This window comes from Heterodontus francisci, chromosome 11 (assembly GCF_036365525.1).
Source record: "Heterodontus francisci isolate sHetFra1 chromosome 11, sHetFra1.hap1, whole genome shotgun sequence".
Classification (NCBI taxonomy): Eukaryota; Metazoa; Chordata; class Chondrichthyes; order Heterodontiformes; family Heterodontidae; genus Heterodontus; species Heterodontus francisci.
Genome location: NC_090381.1, coordinates 24,242,361 through 24,254,784, shown reverse-complemented (window position 1 = coordinate 24,254,784; position 12,424 = coordinate 24,242,361). Strand labels below are relative to the sequence as shown.

The following is a 12,424-nucleotide window of genomic DNA, read 5'->3' as shown; positions in this document are numbered from 1 at the left end:
AGTGCCACTCACTCCCTCTCTCCACACTGGGTGTCACGCAGTCCCTCTCTCCACGCTGGGCACTGTCCCCTCCCTCTCTCTACGCAGGGCACTGTCTCCCTCTCTCCATGCTGGGCACGCTACACTACCCTTGTTTCAATCCACACTCTACACCAAGTTGGGCACCATTCACGCTCTCTACAACACGATGGGCACTATCCAGTCTCTTTTTGCCACGCTGGACACTACCCAGTTCCTGTACTCCATCCCAGGCAGCACCCACTCTCTTGGCAGTATCCCGACCCACCATACTGCCTTGGACACTATCCATGCTCTCTATTTGCTAAAAGTTTACTCCTGTGTGATGTGAGTGCAGTGAGCACAGTGACATGCATTAATGGATAGTCAAAAAGGAAGTTTTAAGAATCATCGTAAAAAGGAAAGCGTGTTACATAGGAACAGGAGTAGGCCATTCAGCCCATCAACCTTTTTCCACCATTCAACTGAATCATTACTGATCTGTATTTTATCTCCATTTAACCGCCTTACTTCCATATCCCTTAATATCCCTTGTGTTACGACCAAGTGAGAAAGAGGTCTAGGGTTCCCTTTCAGCCTTCAACTGGTCTTACTGTAACAGCGTTTATTTTTAAACACACTGGTTTTAGCTCCCCCTTGGTGAATCCTTGTTCACCGCTTTCCAATTATAAGGCAAAGAAACCAGCCCAAACAGGCTTTCTTAGGTTTAAAGAAGAAAGGTGAAATTTTATTAAACTTAAACTCTAATTTGGTTAACGCCTACGGATACACAATGCGCCCACTCTAGCATGCGTACGTGATACACACATACAAATAGAGACAAAAAAGGAGCAGAAGAAAAATTGAAGTGGAAAGGTTTGAGGCAATATCTGAAGAGTTGTTGTTACGGTTCTTTGAGTGCATGGCAGAGTCCTTGATCATAGGTGAATCTTGCTTTTCGTTGGGGCCCAGTATTCTTCTTAAACCTTGTTCACTGTAGGAGACTTTTCCCACTTGGGGGTCATGTGTCTTCAGTCGGTTTTTGGAGTTCCTTGAGAAAGAGATGGGAGCAGACAGGAGAGGCTGTGGCGAGCCAGCCACGAGAGATCGCTTCAATCCAGGAGCAAACAGCTTTCTGCCCAAACTCTCAGTTCAAACTGTACAATTCAGAGAAAATAAAGACTGCCAAGCATGTTAGTCATGTGACTAACTGGTTTGACCAGGTGTGTTTGTGGATTGTATTGGAGCAGGGGATAGCTTCTTTGTTCCAACACTGACCGTTAATATGGAAAATTGTCTTTTCAGCCAGGGGCCTGGCAACCCCTTGACACAGGCCTTCTCTTCTTCCCGGCAACAATTTGAAATTTAATATCCATGTGGCGAAATTAATGTGCCTCATTCTTGGCAGGTGGGGGCTTGCATAACACCTTGCCTAACAAAATATATCAACCTTAGTTTTGAGAGTTTCAATTGACCCCAGCCCCAACAGACATTTTTTTGGAGGACAAAGTTCCATATTTCCACTACCCTTTGTGTGAAGAAATGCTTACTGACATCACCACTGAACAGCCTAGCTCTAATTTTAAGGTTATCCCCCTCATCCCCCCAAGAGGAAATAGTTTCTCCACATCTACCTGATCAAATCTATTTGGGATAGAAATGCAATACTGTACCAATGTAACTCCTAGCTTGCCATGGTCATGTGACCACTACCATCCGGGTCTCTGACTGCAGGCAGCCATGACAAGCAGTTTCATTAAAGACCCAGTACACACCAGACTGGTGTCCTGTGAGCCCATAACAAGATGTCAGAGTGGAGCTGAGATTGAGTGCGGAAGAGCTGTTTACAAGCACAGGTATGTAACTAAGGCCACAGGAATGGCCACAACTGCTAAAAAGCCACAGGAAGCCACAGAAAAGGAACCAAGAAACAGCTGAAAGCATAGGGTAAGACAATGGCTACAAATTTTGCTCTGCCTGCACCGGTCAAAATGAAAGGTGATATGAAGCAGAACTGGCAGCTTTTCCACTTACAATGGCAAAATTACAAAATTGCGACAGATTTAATTAACAAACCAGAGCAGCTACGAGTAGCTACACTTTTATCACTGTTGGGGGGAGACTGTTACAAAGTGTATTCCACCCTAAATCTGAACAACAAAAAAAAGGGCTGCAGAAATTTTAAAAGGCTTGAAGGCACGCTTTGAACCCTAAGTGAACGTAACCGATGAACGGAATGTGTTCAATATTAGGGCCCAAGGTGAAAAAGAGTCCATTGATCAATATGTGACTGCATTAACACAGCTCGCAGAATCCTGTGAATTTGCGTAACTAAAAGATGGTCTAATTAAAGACAGGATTGTATTAGGCATAAGAGATCCCGCAGTGAGAGCACGTCTACTGACAGAAAACAAACTTCCTCTCAGGAAAGTGATCGATATTTGCAGAAGCACTGAGGTTGTAAATCAGCAGCTAGAGCATAATCATGGCAGAACAGATCAGGCCTTGCATTATGCTGATAGATATTCCCGGCCAAAAGGGCAGAAAGATCACGGACAAAGGGCAGGATGCAAATGCTGCGGAGGACATCACACAAAGGAAAAGAAGGTGTGTCCAGCGTGGGGAGAGCAGTGTTCTCACTGCAAGAAGCAGAATCATTTTGCACACATGTGTTTGGTTAGAAGAAAGCACAACAAGCAGGTACAGATGGCCACTGGAGAGATATCAGCTGAAGATTCTGACGAATCACTATACACCATACAACAGGTTGGTTGAGTCAGGTCGATAGGTTATAAATGGTTTGAGACTGTTGGAATGATGACTGCAGAAGGAGAATATCAAGTCAACATAAAGTGCCAGATAGACACTGACGCGTCATGCAACACCATGACCGTCACAGAGCTGTGTGAAGTGGCTCAACATGGCGATCCAAAAATTAAGCTCTCAAAAGTAAGTTTGAGGCTCTATCAAGGCACCATACTAGTGCCAAGAGGACAAATCACTCTGAGATACCATTGTAATGGCAAGACAAAGATCTGGAGTTCCAAATCATAGACGGCAAGCAAAAGCTACTCATCTCAGCCGAAGCAAGTCTAAAGCTTGGACTGGTAACCATCAACGTGCAAAAAGAGAAAACCCAGGAGATGGCCTACAGGAGCGGGTGCCAGCGCTGGAACAAGAACGCCTTTGCCAGTCACATGGTGATGCGAGTCATACAGGCAGCGAGAAAGAGGAAGATCTGGCAGTCGTCTGCTCAGGCACCCGAGGTGGAGGCTGTGGGGAAGGAGCACCTCAATCAAGGTGAAATGAAAGAAAGCCAAATTTCATTCTAACAAAACTGCCGAAATATTGCCAGAATTGAGCATTGGAGAGCAGGTCAGGGTACAAACCTTCAACACGCTCAACAAGAGTTAGCCCAAGTGGCAACTTGGGAGCTGCACAGAGCAGTTGTCACCTCGATCATATGTGGGGGAAGTGAAGGACCAGCGATACCATCACGACCACAGGCACACACACAACTGGAGAAGCTGTTCCTTCACGGCAGGCAGCCAATCAGGAAGATGAGAACTCATCAACTGCACAGACCACAGAACAACCATTAGCCCCAGAGGTCCACAGCACCCCAACAACAGAAATGGAACAACTGTTACCGCGCCAACAAGTGGCAAGGGAACGGCACTCACCGGAGAAGGAAAATCAACCAGATGAACAATCAACGACAACGCACACGCGCACCATTAAGAGACCGGCACGAATTAATCACTATGTGTGCAATGCATGTGCAGAGACGAACAAGAATGACGAACTACTAATGCATGAGAAAAGTTGTGTGCATAGTGGGTAACTTGGGCAACACACAGTGTCAATGATAATGCATGCAAATTTTTTCATGTTTTTTCTATGAAAAGGAGATGCTTGGGTTAGAAATGCAATACTGTACTAATGTGCCTCCTGGCCTGCCGTAGTCATGGTGTCCTGTGAGCTTGTAAAAAATCATTTAATCATCTTAAATACCTGAATTGATCTGCTGCATTCAAAGGAATAAAACCCTAGTCTATCCGACCTGTCCTCGTACTTCAACCTGAATAGTCCTGGTAACATTCAGGGGAATCTGTGCTACACTAGCTCCAAACCCAATATATCCTTCCCGAGGTCCAGGGCCCAGAACTGAATGCAGTATTCCATATATGGACTAACCAGAGCTTTACATAATCATCCTATAACTTCCACCCTTTGTATTCCAACTCCCTTGAGATAAAGGCCAACTTTCAACTAGCCTTTTTAATTAGTTTGCTATAGCTGCTATCATGAATAGTTGAGAACCTCCTTGTAAATTGTGTTTTGTGCATTTGAATATTAATGTCAATCACCATTTTATACAGCCAGTTAAGTTTTAGCTGGGTTCCACTTGTTAAAGTGGAGGAGGGAGATCATGTGGTGCAGCTTGTCCAGGAAACCCCTATCCAACCTGCCTGGACTTGAAACTGTAACAGTTTGAGGGTACAGCCTGTCTTCATTCCACAGCTGCTTTTTGGGCAGATTTGGCCCAGCTGCCTGCAGCTACACACTTCTCCCTGAGACCTCCCTGCAAGAAGCAGAACTGCCCTCAATTGGCATTGACTTCTCTCTAAGGTCTTTTCAACAAGAAAAATTAAAAAGATGCCACACTTTGAAAAAATCCAGCAAGAATAATCAGTAAGAAGACAAGCTGCAGGAAAGTCTGATTTCTACCAGTTTCCTCTCCGTCCAAAAGAAGGTGACTTCAGAAAGTTAGCCGCCTCCATTTATAACTGACAGTGCCAGAAGAAGAAGAAATTGTCAGAGAAGAGGTTTTCTCAGTGACTTCTTCCTCTACCCAGCACTTCCAGTCGGTGATCTCCATTTTTGGACTTTTTTTTGATATTTTAAAAAAGACTCTAGTTTAAACTGAAAATCCATATTAGCTAGTAGTTAATTTTCTATTTAGTATATGTCCTTGCCTTATGTCTTAAAACTTTCCCTGAATGTTTGTAAGTGTGCATGGTGAAGTTAAACCCCTTCCCGAGTTTAAGAGTGTGTAAATAAATCCTAATTCTTGGTTTTTAACATTAACAACCGTGTTGTTGTTGCTGTCATTTATTATCAGAGTTTAAGGGAGGGAAAGAAACTCAATCACTAATCCATTTACGGACAGGTGGTTGGAAAAACAAGCAAATTGGTTCAGAGAAAAAAAAAAATGAACTACCTGTTCGTAATACTGACCACTAGTTTTTAGTGATTTTTGCACTTGAACCCTAAAATCTCTCTGCTCCTTTGCAGTTTCTAGTTTCTCACCATTTAGAAAATATTCCGAGCAATCTTTCGGAGGTCCAAAGTGGATGACCTGACACTCCACATTTTGAACTCACCTGCTACATTTTTCCCACTCATTTAATCTATCAATGTCCGTTTGCACCTTTCTGCTCCCAGCTGCACTGGAGAGGCCGCATGGTTTCGGAAGCAAATTCCAGAAGTTAGAGCTGAGATGCCAATGGTGGGACAAAAGTCAGGGATGCACAAAAGTCTAGAATTGGAGGTATGCAGAATTTCCAGAGAGTTGTAGAGTTGGTTGAGGTTACAGAAAGACTAGGGAAGGGCAAGGCCATGGACAGATTTGAACACAAAGATGAGCATTTTAAATTGCGAGGCACTGATGGACTGAGAGCCACTGGGTGACAGGGAGCACATGGTACTGGCTGAACGGCGTGTTTGGCTACAGGCAGCAGAGTTTTGTATGAGCTGCACTTTATGGAGGGCAGAAGGTCTGACTGGAGAGGAAAGCATTGGGATGGTCGAGTCAAGAGGCAGGAAAAGTATGAACGAGGGTTTCAGCAACAGATGAACTGAGGCAGGGCAGAAACAAATGATATTACATGACGTAGGTAGGTGGTCTTAGTGATGGAGAGGATATGGATCAGAGGTTCAGTTTATACCATGCATCATGTAGCACTAGAATAGCTTGTGTTTCTCTAAGTGAGTTTCAAATTATGTAACGTACCGACAGCTCTGTCTAAATACAACATGTACAACGAAATGTGGGCACAATCCACTCTGATTATTAATCCTGTTATACTGAAAATACATGTTTGACACAAACAACCATAATACTAAGCTGCATATTACTCACTGGTCAAGCAAAACCGAATTTGGCTCATTGATGTGCAAATGCCAGTGAAATTTGCAATGTTAGCAAAGAGCTAACTACCAATTAGACTTTTCACAAAGATCAAAAAGTTTGAAAAGTTAATTTAAATAAAGTCAGATACATCAACACTGATGTCGAACATTTAGATTGCATATTTATGTTCATTTTAACAAATATACCGGGGAGCTCTGTCTAAATGCAATGTGTACAAAGAACCTGCATCGTGCATCTGTTTTTTCTCCAGCCAGACGTGTTGGGAATTCTGCAATATTGGCATCTACATAATACAACCAGTGTGTTCTTTGCACATGCATGTGCAGCCAGAGTCCTATCTGAATAGACTGTGCAGAAACCAGCTGCGCAAGATCTAGATACCATGAGATGCAAAAAAAACAAGTGAGGTGAAATGCAAGGAGAAATCAGGAGGCCCAGTCAAAGGAACATAGGAAATAGGAGGACTAGGCCATTCGGCCCCTCGAGCCTACTCCGGCATTCAACTAGATCATGGCTAATCTTCTACCTCAATACCATTTTCCTGCACTAGCCCCATATCCCTTGATGCCTTTAATATATAGAAATCTATCAATCTCTGTCTTCAACATACTCAATGACTCAGCCTCCACAGCCCTCTGGGGTAGAGAATTTCAAAGATTCACCAACCTCCGAGTGAAGAAATTCTTCTTCATCGCAGTCTTAAATGGCCTACTCCTCTTTCTAAGGCTGGTTCTAGACTCACCAGCCAGGGTAAACATCCTTCCTGCATCTACCCTGTAAGAATTTTGTAAGTTTCAATTAGATCACCTCTCATTCTTCTAAACTCTAGAGAATATACACCCATTCTCCTCAATCTCTCCTCACAGGACAATCCTGCCAGCCCAGGGATCAGTCTAATGAAGCCTCGTTGCACTCCTTCAATGACAAGTATATCCTTTCTTAGGTAAGAAGGCCAAAACTGTACACAATACTCCAAGTGCGGTCTCACCATGGCTCCACATTTACTCCTGCACTCAAATTCTCTTGCGATATAGGCCAACATACCTAATTGCTTGCTGCACCTGCATGTTAGCTTTCAGTGACTCATGAACAGGGACACCTTTGGACATGAACACTTCCCAATGTCTCACCATTTATGAAATATTTGACATTTCAATTTTTCCTACCAAAGTGCATAACTTTACATTTTTCCACATTATATTCCATCTGCCATGTTCTTGGTCATTCACTTAGTCTGTCTAAATCCCCTTGAAGCCTCTTTGCATCCCCCTCATAACACACATTCCCACCTAGTTTTGTGTCATCATCAAACTTGGAAATATTACATTTGGTCCCCACATCCCAGCCATTGATATAGATTGTGAATAGCTGGGGCCCCAAACACTGATCCTTGTGGTAGCCCACTAGTCACAGCCTGCCAACCTGAGAATGACTCGTTTATTCCTGCTCTGTTTTCTGTCAGTTAACCAGTTCTCAATCTATGCCAATATATTAGCACCAATCCCATGTGCTCTCATTTTATTTACTAACCTCCTGTGTGGGACCTTATCGAAAGCCTTCTGAAAATCCAAATACACCACATCCACTGGTTCCCCATTATCTATTCTGCTAATTACAAGGGGCAGAAGGGAAACTAAAAGATAACACTTGGGAAGTAAAGAGAAGAATGAGCACAAAACAGAGATACGCTGGTGCAGTATACGAAAAGCATAGAAAGGCCAGGCAGAGGAAGACCATTCCATTTCCCTGTTCTGCCCCTGTTTCCTTCAATATCTTCTCCTTTTCAAGCAGTTCATTCATTCTGACAGGTACCAGTAGACACAAGCTGTGTCTGGCAGGGTGCTCCATCCAATAACAAGGCTCGAAAGAAAACAGCTCCAGCCTTCTCCCTACTTAGTGACTCACTCACAGTGGTTGTACATGTGCAATATTGACCAGAAAACTTTTTCAAAAAGCAAGTTCTTTCAGCTCACCACCCCCCCCCCAGGCCCTTCAAACACGTCTACTCCACAGAATCACACAGCACAGAGCACGAGTCGATACCTACAGTATGACCCAAGGGTCGGCAACCTGCGGCTCTGGAGCCACATGTGGCTCTTTTACATCTCATTTGTAGCTCCCAACCTTTTCCAGTTGGATTGCATTATCATGAAAAAAGCCTAAAAAAACTAAGTCAGGAAAAGTAAGAGTCATGTTTTTGTTGTTGTGATAAAAGACTAATCATAATGCTGCACTCTGCAGTTTCAAATGATTATTTTAATGAAAAACATCATTGTGCTCTAAATAAACCTGTACAAGTGGTACAGCAACACCCTGATTATAGATAATGTCCTAGGTTCAAGGAACAGGTTTGATGGCTGTGGCCATTATTGTTTCTAATATATCTGAGATGATAATGTATTCTGAATGCAGTATTAGAATGTACTTTTTTTAAATCACAAGAATTAATAGTTGCAAAATTGTCTTAATTCTATGCATCTTAAGCTAAAGTTTGTTCTAAACATGACTTTACTGTCAAAATTATTGTAAAAAAAAAATCACAAGATCTGTTCTAAAAACACAGGCAAAAAGCATTCTTTCAGTTTTATACGCACATTTCTTAATACTTTTTATTCAAAGTGGAAACATCGTGTTTTTCCATTAAATTAATATGGTTCATCATTTTTACATTTTCTTTCCAAGCATGTTTATACATAATTCATGCAAATTGACACATAAAACTTGAACATCCATATACTGTAGATAAAAAGATTTTTTTTTTAACAAGAATGCAAAAAAGGTCAAAAGAAAGGCAATAATTCAGTTAGTTCAATTTTAATTGATTTTTTTCCATTGATACTTAAAATCAATAATGTAGTTGATTTATTATATATGCAAATTATGCATTCTACCGGAGACATTTGGCAATTTGTCATGTATTTGGTTTAGAAATGCCAAATTTTCATCTTGCCGCTCCCAATACTTTTTATTTTAGACAATTCTTATTAATAAAGGCTCTTCAGGTTATAAAAAGGTTTGCCCACTCCTGGCATAAACCAATGCCTTGCAAGATAAATAATACCTTGACATAGATTTACCCTGCTTAAAGCTGCAAACGCTTTCTCTCTGCACCCCTCATACATCGAAATCAAAACCCCACGGAGACACAGCAGTTGAATAAATCACCCCAAAATGTGGCATGTATAAACCTGTGAAGTATTAGCCTCACTGGAAATGTGGCTCCGGAATGGAAATTAAAATGGAAAGGCTTGATCTGGAATGGATATAAAAATCAGGAACGGTGACTTTAGAAAGGGAATTATAAAAAAAGGGAAGATGATTCTAGAATGGTAATAACAACAGAAAGGTGTCTCTGGTTGTAGTCTTGCAGATTGTCGGTGGGGATAAGCATCATGTAGCTTTGGACCACTGGTTTAGATAAACCCCAGGTTCACTTCAGGTGAAATCATTGCCATGAACACCAGATAAAGGTCTAATTGTTCATCAACGATACTCTTCCATATACACATACAACAAAATTTAGCAGATGCTGTGATGGAAGAATTAGCAAACAAATTTCAAGTACAAGTTTTAAACATACCTCGTCTTTTTCGGCCAGGTACTGAATTTGAAGATCTTTCATCTTCTTTTTGGATTCATTTCTCTAGAAACGAAAGGCAAATTAAAAATCAAATCCCAACCTTTTAGATACAATTTTGTGATTGCGGTGAGCAATTAAACAGTGGTGCAAATCAGTGCTGAGCGCCCAGCTAACTGTCTGTGGTTTTCGGACTCAATTTATTTGAATAATCAGCATGAACCCCCAGGCCAGATTTGATTTTCAGTCAGAAGCAAATCTAATCTGGGCTATAGATAATATGGCGCAAATTTAAAGGGATTTGCCCATCTAACAGGAAATAGCCACACGTGGGGGTGATTCTTGTTTCAGCTTTTATGTAGGCACAAGATAGATTTTAAATGTTTATGAGGCTTTGCCAAGGTTGTGCATGGGAGGAGGAGGATGGTCTTTTCTTTTTATTATTCATTTGCAAATGTGAGTATCAATGGCAAGACCAGCAATTAATACCCATCCCTAATTTCCCTTGAAAAGATGGTGAGTCACCTTCTTGAACCGCTACAGTGTGTATGGCTACAGTTGTTAGGGAGGGAGTTTCAGGATTTTGACTCAGCGACAGAGAAGAACGACGATATATTTCCAAGACAGGATAATGTGCAACTTGGAGGGGAACTTACAGGTGGTGGTGTTCCCCTGCGTCTGCTGCCCTTGTTGTCTAGGCAGTAGATGTTACTAAAGGAACCTTGACAAGTTTTTGATGTGCATCTTGTAGATGGTACACCCTGCTGCCACTGTGGTAGAAGGTGATGGATGGGATGCCAATCAAGCAGGCTGCTTTGACCTGGTTGGCACTGTGTTTGAGTATTGTTGGAACTGCGCTCACCTGGGCAAGTGGAGAATATTCCATCACACTCCTGACCTGTGATTTGTAGATGGTGGAAAGGCGATGGAGACTCAGGACTTGAGTTACTTGCTGCAGAATACCAAGCTTCTGATCGGCTCTTGTAACCACAGTATTTCTGTGGCTGATCCAGTTAAGTTTCCGGTCAATGGTGATCCCCAGGATGTTGATGGTGGAGATTCAACGCTTGTCATGTTGACAAGGGGAGATGGTTAGATTCTCTCTTGTTAGAGATGGTCATTGCCTGGCACTTGAGTGGCACAAATGGTACTTGCCACTTATCAGCGCAGGCTTGAATGTTGCCCAGGTCTTTCTGCATGAGGAGGTATAAATGTAACTGAACACTGTGCAATCACTTTATGATGGAGGGAAGGTCATCAAAGAAGCAGCTGAAGATGGTTGAGAAATTCCAGCAGTGATGTCCTGGGGCTGAGATAATTGGCCTCCAACAACCACAACCATCTTCCTTTGTGCTAGGTATGATCCCAGGAGTTTCCCCCCCACCCCCACCCCCCAAATTCTCATTGACATCAATGTGGCTAGGGCTCCTTGATGCCACTTACAGTCAAATGCTGCCTTGATGTCAAGGGCAGTCACTGTCACCTAACCTCTGGAATTCAGCTCTTCTGTCCATGTTTGGATCAAGGTTGTAATGAGGTCTGGAGCCAAGTAATTCTGGCAGAACCTAAACTGAGTACTGGTGAGTAGATTATTCTTCAGTAAGTATCACTTGATAGCACTGTCGACAACACCTTCCATCACTTTGCTGATGATTGAGAGTAGTTTGATGAGACAGTAATTGTTTTTTATGGACAGGACATGCCTGGGCAATTTTCCACATTGTCGGGTAGATGCCAGTGTTATAGCTGTATTGGAACTAGTTTTGGAGCACAAGTCTTCAACACTACAGCCAGGATGTTGGCAGAGTCCACAGCCTTTGCTGTATCCAGTGTACACAGCTGTTTCTTGATATCATATGGAGTGAAATAAATTGGTTGAAGACTGGCTTCCATGATGGTGGGGATCTCAGGAGGAAGCCGAGATGGATCATCCACTTGGCAGTTCTGACTGAAGATAGTTGCAAACGCTTTAGCCTTGTCTTTTGCACTCATAGAAACATAGAAAAATATACAACACGAGGACATTCAACCCAAAGTGTCATGTGCTGGGCTCCACCACCATTGAGGATGGAGATGTTCGTGGCGCCTCCTTCTCTGTTGTAATTGTTTAATTGTCCACCATCATTCACAACTGGATGTGGCAAGACTGCAGAACTGGTCTCTGGCAAATATGAAGTGAGAGCACACCCAATATAGAAGCCCCAAATGAGTCCATAGAAAGAAACCCTGGCAACTGACTGACAAAGAGCATGAAATGAGTGCAAGGTGGGTTACTCTAATTAATACCCAGGGCAATCCATCTCACACCTCCAGAGGACAGCAGTGCACCATGCTTACCAGGAAGGTGCAGCCTGGCTCAGCATTCTGGACAGTAATCTGTGACTTTGGCACCTGTGGATTGTGAAGCTGATTCTCCTTTCCAAATGACAACCATACTGCACCTTGAAACAAGGCCCCTGTCACATGCTTGTTGAACCTGTGGAACAGTTAAAAGACTGGTGGGGCACAGAGCACCAATGATGTCTGGGAAGTATCCGGGGGAGTTAAATGACGCCCACTGGAGGAACTATCATCTGTGAGTTGGCCCCCTTTGTAAAGATGAGGCTGTGGAATGAAGTGGGGCAAGTGGAGCATGTTTCAGTGTGACAGAATTTGGGCAACAGTGATCTTAATATCAAGTTTAGAATAGTTAT

The 12,424-nt window shown here is 42.7% G+C and overlaps 1 protein-coding gene across 1 annotated transcript in view; it reads right to left on the bottom strand.

Annotated features, from left to right (window-relative positions):
* Nucleotides 1-12,424, bottom strand: part of dzip1l (DAZ interacting zinc finger protein 1-like) — a 178,082-nt gene that overhangs the window by 103,101 nt on the left and 62,557 nt on the right. Inside the window, 1 exon segment of the mRNA XM_068041833.1 lies at nucleotides 9,735-9,797. Within this exon segment, the coding sequence (XP_067897934.1) occupies nucleotides 9,735-9,797 (63 nt within the window).